Source organism: Triturus cristatus, chromosome 6 (assembly GCF_964204655.1).
Source record: "Triturus cristatus chromosome 6, aTriCri1.1, whole genome shotgun sequence".
In the NCBI taxonomy this organism is placed as follows: Eukaryota; Metazoa; Chordata; class Amphibia; order Caudata; family Salamandridae; genus Triturus; species Triturus cristatus.
Window position 1 is genome coordinate 1,685,806,100 of NC_140589.1, and position 15,877 is coordinate 1,685,821,976.

Consider the following 15,877-nt stretch of genomic DNA (forward strand, 5'->3'; position numbering starts at 1 on the left):
TAGGGGCAGGCTGTGCTAAACTAGACATCCTTGTGTCATGGACAAGGGGGCGGGCTTTCTTACCTCCCCAAGTCATTCTTTTCTCGTTTGACTCCGCCCATACGCGTAGGAAAAGTGGTAACCGTCTATTGGTTGATTTCATCCCTCAGTTGACGCTGCAAGGATAGCATCTCCCGACTCTGATTGGTCAGGGCGTGGATGTTCTTGACAGTCCGGCTTACATGCCTTCTGTGCCGGTAGAGAGCGTGGCTGATCCTCAGACCAGGAAGACATAGCATCGTTTCCTCGCATTTCTTGCCTTATCTCTCCTATTGTACGCGCACCTTTGCAGAGCTTGAATTTCCTCATCCCCCTGCCTAGAGAGAGCCCTGGGCGCAGCATCCGGTGGCACTGCCAGTGCCTAGCCGCCACCCATGCCATAGGTGTGCGCAGCAGCAGCAGAATTAGCAGCATCCTGTGGGGAGGCGGACCATGGTAGACCCCGAGCTGGTGAACCACCATCCACACCCCCATCCCGGAGAGCTCACCCCAGAGCAGCACCATGGGCCGGCCAAGGAAAACGGACCCACGCAGCCTCTCTCCGCTTGCAACGGGGCCGTGCTGCTGCTGGAGGCGCCGGATGCATCAGCCGCCGCTGCAGCGGAGGAGACCCAGGCCATGCTGCCCTGCGACCCTGAGGGGCAGAGGAAGCCCCTGGAGACCCGGCTGTACCTCCGCAGGTTTGTCATCCTCGCCGTCTTCAGCCTCTACTCCATGGTCAACGCCTTCCAGTGGATCCAGTACAGCATCATCACCAACATCTTCACGCACTTCTACCAGGTGACCAGCGACAAGATCGACTGGCTCTCCATGGTGTACATGCTGGCCTACGTGCCCCTCATCTTCCCAGCCACCTGGCTGCTGGACAAGCGGGGCCTGAGGGTGACTGCCCTCCTCGGGGCTGGCCTCAACTGCCTGGGGGCATGGGTCAAGTGTGCCAGCGTAAGGCAGGACCTCTTTGCAGTCACCATGTTTGCCCAGGTCATCTGCTCCATCGCCCAGGTCTTCATCCTGGGGCTGCCTTCCAGGGTGGCCTCCGTGTGGTTTGGGCCCAAGGAAGTGTCGCGGGCCTGTGCCGCTGCCGTGCTGGGGAATCAGGTAACTTCTCCTGTGCTTTTAGATAATGCCATCATTCCACTATATGCTCATGATTTTTTTGTGATGATTCAATGATTGCTGGTCAGTATTTGCTTGTGTTGGCCTGGATTTTTTGTTTCATGTTTTTTTAAGAACAACACATCTCATATTTTCTTTTTTTTTTAAACAGGTAAAATTGAGTGAATATAATGTGGTCAAGTTCGAGTTTCGTATAATAGTCTCTTCCCTTAAAGTGGCATAGACAAACCTGTTATAGAAAGACACCCAGAGAAATCCCCACAGATTTAAGATTTATTGCCACAATAATTTCTGTGTATCACATTTTGTCTGTCGTGGTCATGGCCACTGGAATTATGCGGCATGGGAGGGACAAATTATGTGGCAAGGTTGAGTAAATTATGTGGCAAGAAAAGCCAAATTAGGCGGCATATGCAGCACATTTTGTAATTTGCAAACTTGCTAACATTGTCTGGGCATTAGTTGCACCTCATTAGTATCAGTTTAACACCCAACTATAACAACAAGCAACAAAAATGTAACTAGTCAACCTTTGCAAAGGGCCATCCACTGTGCTGCAATGCGTTTTGCTGCATTTCTAGTGACTTTTGAACCGTTTGAGCTAGAAACACGTTTTTTTGTTAGAATCTGCAGATGGACTATGTGGCAAATGCTTCATATCTATAATTATGCGAAAATTGCCACAGCCAGACAATCTCATTATTCCAGTGACCCTGGTCTTAGTGAGTCTGTCATATTGGGAGGACTGAATGTTCAGAGCTAGTTGTGGCATGACTCGAGTTTAACCTTTCCCCCGCTCCCACCACCGCAACTTCTTGCAATAAGGTTCACTCCTCGGAGGCCAAATACATAGTTTGTATTCCTCTGTAAAGGTTTCTGTGGCTTAGCAGTTCACACTGGCCCAAGTCTTCGTGACATGGTCACTAGAATATGGTTAGTACATTCTGAAAAGGCTCAGACAAGCTCAAATATATGGAAAACAATAATACTTAGAGAAATTCTGAGAAGGTAAGAAGTGTTGGCGCAAGCATTTTTATCCATCGCATCTTTGTTGTCTAATTCAAGCTGTAAGTAAGTGAATAGTGCCATTTTTATACCACGCAACAGATTAAACCAACTCTTGGCTCTGACGAAGGTGAGACCATCAAGTAAGAAATCATGCAGTGTGACCAAAGAGATAAGACTTCTGAATCTGTGAAAGTCGGTGTGGAGGTGAAAATGATTTTAACTGTTCTTGTTGGCTACAGTGTTCCAAAGTCATGCATCCAAAATGCAGTATCTTTCTTCAGACAGCATTGCATCTATAGAAGGAAAATATTCTTAATATTATTTTTAGTGTGCATTGTGAAAGAAAAAAATTTCTGAACAACTTAACATTCGTTATTTCTTTTCAAGTATTATATTATCAGTATGGCATTTTTTTTAAAGATAGTACATAATGCATGAATGGCTGAATGAATGCATTGTATAGCATAGTTATGTGAATTAACTCGACTATTGAGGTACTTCTATGTTGGAGGTGTGGCGTCCCTCTTAGAGGGTGATATCCCCTCAACAACTTGCAACGATTTGACAGTCCTCAGTGATTTCTAATTAATAGCAATTCAAATTACTTCATTATTTCTGTAAGTATTTAGGAAGTATGACCACTGAAGAGCCTTCCCCCGCTTTTCGTTTATACCATGCTCCTCTCAGCATGGCAAGATGTACCCAGGGGCTCAAATTAATGGTTGGCTAGTATCTCTGTATTTCACCTCTTGTTTTAAGGAATAAGTCACATTATAGTGATGCCTGTTGGGGGCGGGGCCAATCGTTAACTAAATGAAAAGGGTGCGGAAAAGGTGTGGGGCATAAACAATGTAACATGCCTAGAGTGCTAATTATGGACATTGAAATTGCCCTGTCTAGGGGTGGTTTTTGTACAAGATTTATGTGGCAGGTTGCACGTACATTGTTTAGATGGCAGGCTCGTGAGTCCTGCATGGTGTATTGTGGAGAAACATCAAACTTGATAATATATTTTTCGGTCCCACAGCTTCCCATATGTAACCCCATAAGTGAGGAACGCGCCGCATCCTCCGTTCTCTACGCAATGAATACAGCGGCGTAATCAAGCTACCTCGAGTGACGCGCACTGCCTCAATCTGATAGGGATATTCACCTAGATTTACTAAAAATGAAGGGCACTTGCAATATTTCAGCCGTTCTTGTGCCCTTGCATGTGTATGGTTCGTGTCTTCTATTTGTAAGCCGACTGTGAGAAATTGTGATTTATAAGCACGCCCTGCTTGCCGGTAATTTTCCATGTGCCTATACGCGTTGGCTGAGTCAGCTGGCCCCGCCCACGTGCTAGCAGCGGGCACTGACAGTTTCCGTTCTGCTTTGTCTCCTCAGTCGCAGCTGCTGCGGTGACGGATGTAAACCCCTCCACGGGGCGCGCGCGCGCGTGCGTGTACACCCACCGCCCACGTCGCTCAGTCAGTTCTATTAGAGCCGTACACGCTGCTTACTGACCTGCAGTGTAAACCCACCGCCCGGTCACTGAGGGTCACACTGTCCTAGCTCACTGAGCTGGAGTGTAAGCCCACCCGTCACTGGGTGTCGCCAAGCACCTAGGAGAGCCTTAGACGCTGCTTCATGCCCAGCAGAGGGCGCACGTGGGCTGCTCTAGCTGGGCACAGTGCGGCCACCCGATATCGCAGTGTCCTCAATGTTTCCGGAACAGCATGTGCTTTTCACTGCAGAAACCGAGACCTGCAGCTGCCCTTAAACTTTCCGCGCACAGCATTAGGCCTCAAGCGGAGAACTTGACGACTTCGATTCCATCTGACCTGGGCTCTGATCTCGGCTTCTTAGTGTGAATGCACTGTGTCAGTGCTCGTGGTCAAATTATTCCACCTCGCTTTAACTGTGCGTCAGATCCCCTCGCTGGTATGAACATTTCCCCAGGATCACATCATCACACTATTTGGTGGCTGGATGAGAGGGTGGGTTTCAGAACCATTGTCTGCTGGTTCCGCAGGGAACCACTTTTTCATTCAACTTCATCTCATCCTTAACTAGGATGACGCCCCTACTACGCCTCGTTATGGTTTTTCTGCGACCTTCAGGTTGCAAAGAACTTTTAAGACTGTCCCTTAGACACCTGAGATACTCTAGTTTAGGGTGACCAGATTCTCAAAACAAACAAGCATTGGCATAGCCAATAGGACTCGCCTTTGGGACCTCATAAGTGTTTAGCCATGCAACTGTTGCATAACTAAATACTTATAAGGTCCCAAAAGCGAGACCTATTGGCTATGCCAAGCGGCTGTGTGGCCGCGAAAGTAAAAGTGATCGCGATCACGATCAAACATCTAAGCGGCCGTCCGGCCGCTAAAGTGAAAGTAATCGCGGTAAAGCGCGGCGCCCGCGCACATGCACTGTAGCTCCAGGCTGGCCTGGTAGTACTTTTTGGAGCCCTCTCAATAAGTCTCGCCAGACCAGCACATGCGCTGGATCAGGCGAGACCTAAAAACGGGGACAGGTCATAGACATAGAAGTAGGACTACGGTTTGCAGTAACCATCGACATAAAAGTAGGACTATTTGACAGCAATCATAGACATAGAAAAAGGACTACAATGACAGCTCCCTCCACATACCGAGATGAAGCATTACAGACAGCAAATCCACGGTCTTTTATTGGCACCCCTCTCCTTTACACAGCATCATTAGTACTTTTTATTACATTTACACTTTTAAGGACTATAGCATATATTTGCCAAAAATCAATAAAACATCACAGGCTAGCAAATGCCAGATTTACTAGCTTTATCAATGCTCGTTTCTATAGCTGCGCGTCAGCACCACGTAAAGTACAACTCACCAATGTTGCTTAGTTGCTCATGACAGAAAAGCATGGGAGGTAAACTGCGGAATGCTAAATTGCCAAATGGCAGCCATGGACCAATGTAAAAAAAAACACTTCTCTCCAGGTATTACTGCCTTAGGGTCTTAAGGGTGGCAAAGGCTGGCCGACCACACAGTCCTCCCACATTTGCGTGGTCACTGCTGGGATGTGATGTTACCTTATGTATAGTGCACTCTAGCCATTGGTATCATCTCATAGTGCAATAGTGTGAAGACCTGAGCAAAAAGCTCGAGCAGCGCTGCTCGCCTCTTCCACACGTGTTAATACTGCTCCTTTAAGTCCTTTCCAGCTAAACAGTTTGCCGTGATCTGAAAGGTCAGTCAAAAGGTCAATTCATAGCTTTGATATGGAGAACACAGAGCATGCATCAATTGGTTATGAATAGGGCTCCCGGTTTTCCGTATTTACGGATTTATACAAATAAATACAGACGGAAATCGATATTTCCTTTGTCTGTATTTATATTTATAAACGGTAAAATACGAGTAAATGTTCCGCGCTAGTCTCCTGCCTCCCGATTCCTGCAAGCAAAAACCCGATGCCTCTGGGTTTCAGCTGACAGGGCAGTATTGTGTAACGTGCTAATTCTTCCAGCAATAGTCGGAGTGGCGATGCAGGGGCTCTAGAAGGGGTGAACAACCAACAACCAACAAAGCCCCATTAACAAGCAAATGGTCTTTTAAAGACCTGTGAAGTGCTCAGGGCGGCTGTGTGTAAGCTGTTTCAGCCCGGGCTGCCACAAACGTGGGGGGGGGAGGTACGCACTGCCAGCAACCTGCCAGGCCAGTGCACAACTCTTGCATCACCCTCTCTCTGCCATTGCGCGCCATGCTTCTGAAAGGTAAGAAAACAAAGTGCATTTGCGTTTCAAATGTCCAGTCCTGCCCCTCCCGCCCCCTTTGCATAGGCTCTTCTCCTTTCCTTCTGGGCATGGGCGTAGGAAGTGTGGGGGACGCGGGGGATATATCCCCCCAGATTTTGGAGTGAGTGGGACACGGGGGACAAGGGTGGGGGGGACGAAGGAATTTCCCCTCTCCCTTCTGTTATCGCAGGGCCATTAGCACGCGAAAGCGCTCCCTAATGGCCCTGCACTTGACCTGCCTGGAGTCAGAGGCCACCCGCCCTCTGCCTTTTGTTATGCTGCAGGAAGGCTCAGCCGTTCTGGGAAGGGCAGAGGACGGAGAAAAAATAAACGCTGTCTCTTTTCCTTCATGGCAAGGACCGTGTCCACTACTCCTGATCTGCCTCTGGCGGCTGCCCTCCTCTCTTTATTCCTCCAGCTCTTTCTGTCTCTGTCTCGCTCCTGCTTACTGCTGATTTCAAGAGGCAGCTCTTAAGGTACTCTCTCTTGCCTCTCCTTTTCTTTATTTGTTCCCCTGTGAAATGGATCCAAAAAAGGCTGAACACTTTGGCTGTAAAAGTCCTCATTTTCTGACCGTTTTCTATTGAAAAGAAAAACCTCGGAATGGAGAGAAAAAATAGTTAAATACCTAAATAAAGCAAAACAGAGTGGACAGCAGACAGGTCAGACTGTTATTTACACCCACACACATTAGCGCCACTTTACAGAGTTTGCCAGTGAAAGCGCTACTTTCTTTTTATCTTCTTTCTTTGAACAACAATGTTTTCCCAGGGTGGGTAAGTGCGCCATTCCTAAAGGGACTGCAATACCTGGTTGATGGGTAGAGTGGAAACCTTTAATATGATCGTTTTCAACTTTTTAATTATTTTAGCTTATAAAATGCGGCTCTGTGTTTGGGGATGTGGTCTTTTTTAAACCAAACTGCATACATTTTGAAAGGATATAAGCAATGGACATTGAAAGGGGTCCCTTCCTGGTCCTGTAGCCATGTCTTGAACTTTTCAGGCAAAATCACTTACTGATTTCTGAATAATGAGTTTAAAACCGTTAAGGTAACCATGTTTTTTTCTGATTGCAGTTCACATGCTTTGCTTATTCTTGCATTCCCTATGAGTGTTTGCTTTTTCCAGGGTGTTATTCATTTTTTTTCAGACAGCATTTTACTGTTGTCTAGTGCATAATTTGAATTTAGTCGCAGCACAATTGAGTTGTGCTGAAGGCAGTGCGAGTTTCTCTCAGTGGGGCAGTATGGTGTAAATAAATGTGGAAAAATACTAGCTGTAGCGTCGCCTTTTGCTTGTGGCAAAAATAAATATGGATAAATACAGAAAAAAAGCCCAAAAAATAAATATGGATAAATACAGACGGAAATGGCAAAAAAATAAATACCATAAAACTGGGAGCCCTAGTTATGAATAAAACATGCAATGAGCAATGCATTAATCCTTGCACGGTATGCATAAGGGCTACTGAAAAGTTTGTATGGCTATGAATACAAGCTACAGGACGATATTGTTTTATCCAAAGTAGAAACTTTGGCTGGCACGATGACGTAGGTGGCACTGCGTGTAAAATGTCTCTCTTCAAAGGATTTCCCTTCTTGCTACAGCGCTCACCTCAGTGATGACACATGCCGTAAACAGTGAAAAGAGAGCATGCACGCGCATGCTCAACCGGAACATTGAAAAACAGGGACATTTCTGTGTTTAACCTGGACACTGTTTGAAAACAGGGACATTTGAATCACTTGGAGAAAAGTGTCGGGACACGGGGACACTTCTCCAAAACGGGGACCGTCCTGGGAAAACGGGGACGTCTGGTCACCCTACTCTAGTTCCTAGGGGCCTCACTGTCCTTTAGCTGTGGTATTAACAATACTATTTTGTAGTGGTAGTGTACTGGAGATGCTTAAAGACTATTTTATTGCAAATGCTATTATAAGCCTTGGAAAATCGATGTTTTTGAATGCTGTGAAGCGCAGTTTATTAATATCTGGAAACTGTATTCATTTTAAACACGCAGTTGTTGGTGTTGCATTAAATGCACCATTCTCCGGGAGAGGGGGCTGGTGGGAGGGGTATTCCATGATCCCGTGTTTAAATTGTGGCCTGTGGCATACCTGCTCATCCTGACCCAGCAGTGAGGTACTGTCCAATTAGCTTTATCTCTCTGGGCCTTATTTTCCTCCTTTGCCATTGTGAATAATAGTAAAGGCCACACAGCCAATGTCAAGGCACTATATGCGCTATCCGGCCTGTGCCACTGCGCGCACTGTAATGTTTCTTGCAGTCAAACACGAGGGTGGTTGTGTCGGTGGAGTGTACTGGCAAGAGTCACTGGCTCCCGGTCAACAAGAGGATCACGTTCCGACTCCTCACCCACGCACACAAAGCTCTCCACAACCAAGGCCCAAGATACCTCAACGACCGCCTGAACTTCTACACTCCCACCCGCCAGCTTCGATTGACCAGCCACGCCCTCGCCGCCGTCCCCCGCATACGAAGAACCACAACGAGAGGAAGATCCTTCTCCTACCTGGCCGCCAAGACATGGAACTCCCTCCCCGCCCACCTCCGCCTGACCCAAGACCACCTCGCCTTCAGGAAGCAGCTCAAGACCTGGCTGTTCGAGCAGTAGCGGACCCCCCCTTCCCAAGCGCCTTGAGACCCTCCGGGTGAGTAGCGCGCTATACAAATGCCTTGATTGATTGATTGATTGATTGATTGCAGGGAAGGAGGGTGCTTACTCCTTACCAAAGGCAGTCTTATGACATGCCACCGTTTGAGGGACACCATATCCAACATATGTTCAGTCTTTTTTCCTTAAGACATGCTATATTTGGGAGGATCGCGCTATAATATGGTAAACATAATTAGGCTTAATGACAAAGATTATTGCTTCAGCAACACAGGAGATTCCATGAGCTTCTCAGAGCGGCGCCAGGCATGGTTGGGCTACCGGCTTTGGGATTATCAGATCAGAATCATCTTTGGCATCTGTCTGTTTGAAATAAAGGTACCTTTAAAAAGCTGCATGTGGCCAGGGCAGTGCAATCAGTTGTTTGGCATATGCAGTGGTGCCAGGGCATTGGTTCTGAGAGGTCCATTGTACCCAAGTTATAGCTGTATTTTTACTACCAAACTAGGGGACGGGGTCATTTTAGTTGCTTTTAAGTTGGGGCCAGTGGCATTCTAGCTATACCACAGTGGTGTGATAAATGGATAGCACTGTTAGCTCTTTATATTTTGTAATTTGAAATAATGCTTACAGAATAATACAATACATCACACATCAGGTCAAGGGTTAACCCTAACATGACATGACGTTTTCCTAATGTCCAGTGGGATTGTCACTGGTGCGAGCCTGTTAATCCCTGTGGTATATTTCAGATGTGTATCTCTCCGGGATACTTAACAAGTGTTGTGATCTTCCTTTGTAATATATCAAAACATTTAACAGCTATTTGAACTGGCATTGCCCATGCTATCTATCCTATGGGCTGTGCTGTGCCAGGAGCTGTGTGTTTTACTGTATCTTTACTAACAGTCGGCCCACGGTCTGTACCTGTCTTAGTCACAGGGACCTGGCCATTACTTCTCTGATAAATAGTAATTTACTTATCTGATGCCCAGAATCAGACCCAGCCAGTGACCATTGTCAGTACCTATCTTAGGCCCAGTCTGTGCTTGGCCTGAGACCAGTGACAGTTCGGACCCTTGACATGTAGCAGCAGCTAGCCCACGCATAGTGTCAGTTTCTAGCTTGTCCCAAGGAGAGTTAGTATCTCTCCCATCCCAGCAGTGGTAGCTGGCTTCCTCACGAGCAGTGTTGTTTTAGTAGTAGTTGTACATATGAAGGGCGTGGTGACCTCAACAAGGTATCCTGGGGCCATAAGGATAGCTGAGCAGATTTCAAGCGCAGGGTATCAAATAGCATGCTAAGAAGCTACGTTTTAAGGGATTTAAGGAGCATTTAATAGTCAGAATTAACTAAGAGAAGACTGCAGCAAATGCAATCTATTTGCCTGCAAGAACAAGAAAGAATGGCCTCCTTTCCCCATGCGCCAGAAGCTCGGAGGAACCAGCAGGCTGGCATGGCTGGATCTGTGAGCACAGTGTAGAAAACGCGAGCTAAAAAAAGTTGGCCAAAGAGCAAGCCTTTCTCTGTGGAATATATCGAAGGATTTAAAGACAGTTAATTTGTGGATGGGAAGCTAATGCAGAGAAGTAAGGTGATTAGAAATGTGTTTTCTGTAATACACTGTTAGTAACTGTCCAGCGCACTGTTTTACCTCTGCGGTTTAGTTCTCACATGCACAAGTATTGTGTTTCTTCCAGGCAAAGTGTTGATAGCAAGCGTGTTCATGAGCAGGGCTGCTAAGCGTCGAAAGTGCAGAATTGGTAGCTCCTGGTGCACAGTTTTGCTAGCTCTCTTGCACAGCATTGACATTTCCACTGCACGGTGTTTGAACATTTCCCATGGATTTGTGTTGATAGCCTACTAATGCACAACATTCATAGCTTTCCAGTGGATAGTGTGGCTAACTCTCTTGTGCACAGCGTTGTACATGTAATGGTAGAAGCTCTCTTAAGCCCCTCATTGGTATCCCACTATGCAGTGGTTTAAGCTCTCGCACAAACAGCATTGATAATCGAGTCAGTAGCTTTGTTATGCCTCATGCCAGTACCTAATCCATACCCACTTTCACTAGTTAGTTGATCGGCATTCTCAGAAGTTAGCCTATGTATAGTTTCCGTGCATACTTCATGCACAGTTTCATTAGTTAGTCCTGCTACAAACAACAAGGTTAGGGATGAAATGCTATTAATCTTAGACATTGGTGATCTCTTGGAGTCCCATTCCAGTCCATCGTTTTTCAGTCATTATACCAATCTAGTTAGATGCCCTGCAAATCAGTACTGACCCTGCTCCTCATGAGAATAGTCCATCCTGAACTGCCAAGCAACTCCCCAAAAGGGAACACAAGCAACCTAGACTGGTTGCACCCTACAGACGAAGCCTAAGTAGGCGACCAAGCTGCACCGTACTGAGATGCCCAAATAGGCCAAAACCATTCTGGGGTTGCATGTGTTCTGGTTCACAGGATCTGGGATTGGCATATAGTGGAGTGGCATATACAGCAGTGGTATACAGTGGGAGAGCATGCAGTAGAGTGTGGTAAAGTGGATTTATATCCTGTAAATATTGTAAAGTTTATTTGCATACACTGCATTGGTGTACAGTGGAGTGCTATACAGAGGAGTGTTGTACAGTGTAGGGGCATAAATTGGACTAAATTTGCGTACAGTGGAGTGGCGTATTGTGGTACAGTAGAGTGGGGTAAACTGGAATTGCGTACACTGGCGTGGGGTACAGTGGAATACCAAACAGTGGAGTGGGGTACAGTTGAGTGGTGTACAGTAAGCTTATGCAAAGTGGAGTGTGGTACAGTGCAGTGTTTTAAAGTTAAATTGCGAAAAATTGAGTGGCATATATTGGAGTGCCGTACAGTGGTGCAGATTGGAATAGCATACACTACAGTGGGGTACAGTTAATACTGTACAGTGCAATAGCGTATAGTGGAACAGCATAAACTGTAGTGCGATACAGTGGAGTACTGTAGAATTCAGTAGTGTTCAATGTTATAAAGTTGAGTTCTGTGATGGTAAGTATTCAGACGTACAGAGTGCCATGTAGTGGAGTAGCATACAGTAGATTGTCGTACAACTCAATAGGGTTAATTATAAAAGTGTAGAATCGAGTGACGTAAAATGAAGTGTGGTTTAATGGTGTGGCACAGAATGTAGCCCTGTAAAGTGAAATGGCAAACAGTAGATTGTGTCACTGCCCAGTGGTGTATACTGTATTTCAGTAAAATGAAGTGCCGGAGAGTGGACTAGCAGACACTGGAATAGCACACACTTCAGTAGTGTACCCTCAAGTGGGGCATAGTGGAATAGCATATAGTGGAATAGCGTAAAGTGGAGTTGCGTACAGTGGAATTGCGCACCGTGCCATCAGAGTCAAGCTATCCTGGCTGATGAGGCGTGATACCCTAAACCAGTCCCAGGATGCTTGTTTCTGGTCCAGGGAGGACGTGGGTTGGCAGTTCAGCTGGACTGTTTTCATGGGGAGCAGGGTCAAGGCTGATTTGCATATGTCTGGGTCCAAACTGGAAGGGCGTGGTGAGCAAAAAATAGATGAATTGAGGCCCAGATCTCTGTACTGTGGGTGAGTGTTTGATACTGTTCAGCAACCACCATTTGTTCTTTCTGCAGGTAAAGGCAGGCATCATGTTTTAGGTACGCTTTGGTTGTGTTCTGCGCCCATGTAGGTAAGTATTAGGTTTGGTATTTTAGCCCCACCCATTAACACTTTAGTAAAGTGGTAATAGGTAGTGCAAAATATTAATAAGTTTCTATATATTTGGTTTAAAATATACAAACAATTGCGATACTACTGTGGTACCACAAAAAAATTCGACGATCACCATTTTCTTTATACATTTCTCTATATTTTTTTAGCACTGTATGGGGACATGTATTTTTTTTTAGTAGCGCAGTCATTAACGTGCTACTCCGTACACTTTTTTCAGCATATTTAAATGGTTTCTTTGGGTTTAAGAAGCTTTATTGAGTAAATAACAACTACATAAAAATAAGCCTTAAATATACAAAATAGCTGATATATTAGAAAGGGAAAAACAGGCAATAAAACAGAGTAGAAAGCTATTTTCATTTTGACAATAACATAGGGAGGGAGGAAGGGGGGGAAAGGGGGAATAGAATGCAAATCTACAATTGAAGATCGTGTAACAATAATAAACCTACTTAAGGAATAAACAAATACTTAGAGCATCTAAAATGCAATAACGTAGAGGGGAAAACGGAGACAATAGTATTTTAAGGAGGCTGAACATTTTCAGAATGATTACGTAGTATACACGAGTTGTAACCTTAGTCAAATAGTTAATTAATGGTTACCAAAATAAATCCCTATTTACAAATGGTTTGACAGAGGAGTCACGCGATATCCAATCTGTGATAGTGACAAACATTGTTCCACCAGGACTTCACTGAAAGTTTAGTTGAACATTTCCAGTTTAGTGAAATTTGCTGGAAGGCCAAAGCCAACATCAAATCAAAAAAACATTTTTCATGTAAAGATAATCCCAACGACTTTGGTTACTAGAAAGAATAGAATTTGATAGAGGAGTATGCAAGTTGAAAGTAGCTGAGATATGCGACCAAATATTCTTCCAAAAGGAAGACACAGCAGGACAGGAATCTAGGAGGTGCAGCAAATCAGCCAAAGGAATATCACAGGACCAACAAGCTTTGTTATTACTGTGTGTAAAATTAGCTATGGACAAGGGAGTAAAATATAATCTATGATAAAGAAAAAGTATGAATTGAGTGGTGGAGGCAGATCAAGAGATCTTCAAAGACCTACCACTTAACTTGTCCCAGAAATCGATGCTCCAAACACAGCCCAAATCTGTCTCCCATGCAGTCTCTATCTTAGATTTAGGACGGTCAGCATTTGGGTAAGAAGATATTTATAGATCATGGATGCTTTAGGAAGAACAGCTAATATTCTGAGAAGTTGATCCTTTGTGTGCTCAAGCTCAATTGAAGGAAAAGTATAAAAAACATCTAGAATTATTCCCATAAGAATTGAAAATTTGTGCCAAAATGAGTGCGGGCATTTAAAGGTGTCCTGAATTGAGGAAAAGATTCCCCTAAGTCTCCAGGATTTCCAATAAAGAGGTCTATTATTTATGGTAATGAGATGATTGTACCAAAGAGGAGACTGCAGGAAGGTATTCCTAGAGACAAAGCATATTTTGAAAATACACTTTAGCTTACTTTATTTATAAAATATAGTGTCTTATCGTGTATTTCCAATTTTTCAAAATGTTTAATTTTTTTAACTTTGTTTTTCGATACTGAGGTACTCTGTATACATTTTTTTTATATACTTATAAATATGTTTCCCTACCTATAGGTATGAGAAAAATACCAAACCTAAGACTTATGTACAAGGCGTAACACAGAACACAGGGAAACTCGAGCTGAAAACAACATGGCTGCCTTTAACTTTTGTAAAGGCAGTCATTAGCCAATCAGCTAATGACTTGTCATCGCTGTATACCTCAGTAGTATTACTTAGTATCACTAAGTTCAAAACATTTAAAACATAAAAAATACTTACCCTACTTCTTTGCTGTGCCCCACTAAATCATCTGCGCACCATCATATATAACCCTCCAACTTTTGTAAAAATCCAACTGACGTTTTTTGCGCAGTGCGAATTACATAAGTCTTTGTAAAATGCATTGGATTTTATGCCTGTTTTTGGACCCCTCTTTTCTCTTTGTACCCTCTTGACCAAACGCTGCAAAACTTACAGTACTCTGACAATGACGGGAGCAGCATGTCTGCAAAGTTTCGCAGACATTCATCAAACGGATGCAAAGTTATTTATGGACAAAAATACCCCAAAATCACTATTTCTGTCACCCTATCCATAACTACAGAGTAGCTGCTGTCACTGTGTTATATATGTATATTTGTTCTTGCCATATAATTGTAAATAAAATTGTGGCGAATGAGAATGCATGGTTTGTGCATGAGTGGTGTTTGAGTCCGTTGTTGTAACATATATTTCTTCTAGGTAGAGCACAGGTGGAGACACAAATGCAAAAGCACACAATCTCTCACCTGTGCACCTCATCCCTTAAAGTACACAAGTGCATTGACAAATACCGGCGGTACTCCTCACAGTAACGTGCTGTTTGCTAGGCACATGCTCTACAGGTGAGATAGACTTTCTGTCTTCCTTGGTTTCTAGCAACAGAAGGTTCTGGAGTATATTCCTCACTACTCCAGGGAAAGCAGTCACCGTGTCTGTCTCTTATTCCAGCCTTTCTTCATGCATGCATGTACAGCTATTTCAAATGGGAAACCCCAGATAAGCGAAGGGGTCAGCTTACATCTCGTACTTTGCAGGTGAGCCCCAGCCACCTGGCCACCGGAGTCGAAACGGACTCCTAACCTTTGAAAGGAGACCATCGGTCAAAAGTGCATTTCATTAGTGCCACAGGCCCATGGCAACCAGCTACCAGCAGAACTGTCAGTCTCAGGTGTGTACTGGAAACCAGGCAAGGCCTGCCCAGTCAGAACATGTTGTTGGGTTCTGGCTTCTTCAGCAGGATATGATGAAGGTATAAGGAGACGACCTATCACTTGTCTAATGTGAACAGCTTTGGGCAAGCCATACATGCAGAGTGTGACACCAAATAAAGGGTATCCTACCTTTTGTGTTTTCAAGAAGTACTCATGCACAATGCACTATGCATGCAGTCAGGCGTAATCGGGGGTCCAGTCATGATACAATACACTGGTTTACAAATCAAAAGCCAATAAGCAGTCTTCCCATTGGGGTGCAGGTAAAAAGGCTTTAACCCACAACAATTAATCAGCTATTAATGTCATGTTCTGTTACGTTAGGGGAACGTGCTAAAGTGCTGCAGCTCAACAACTGTAAGTAATGCCATGGCCTGGCCTGGTCATGGGGCGGCAGTAAATCTTAATAAAAAGAGCACCAATTTTCGGAGTGTACCGCCATTGCCAACACAGTTTAGCACTGAGTCAGAATGAAAAAATGAGGGACAGGATGTCGCTTGGGAACTCTACCAGGGACAGTGTTACCAGATTTTAGCTTTTCTGTGCACAACATTGATCCAGCTACTATGAACAGAACTGGTATCTCTCTCATGTACATTATTTCTGTTGCACGGTATTGGTGTCTGACATCTGCACCGTTTGGTAACTCTCCTGTGCACAGCATTAGTGGCTTATAGCTGCCTTTTGTTGGTGACAGTCCCACGTGCAACAATTGTGGTTGTATTATGCAGAGCACTGGTAACTCTACACTGCCGTGTTA

General features: G+C 44.7%; 1 protein-coding gene across 2 annotated transcripts in view; it reads left to right on the plus strand.

Moving 5' to 3' along the window:
- The first annotated feature begins 238 nt into the window (after positions 1–238).
- FLVCR1 (FLVCR choline and heme transporter 1) overlaps positions 239–15,877 on the plus strand; it is a 136,053-nt gene continuing 120,414 nt past the window's right edge. The window contains exon 1 of one of the 2 annotated variants that reach the window (XM_085612883.1): positions 239–1,137. In XM_085612883.1, coding sequence (XP_085469009.1) covers positions 472–1,137 — 666 coding nt within the window. In that variant the 5' untranslated portion in view covers positions 239–471. The remainder of the gene's footprint in view (positions 1,138–15,877) is intronic. The other variant, XR_014963198.1, reaches the window with a different exon arrangement.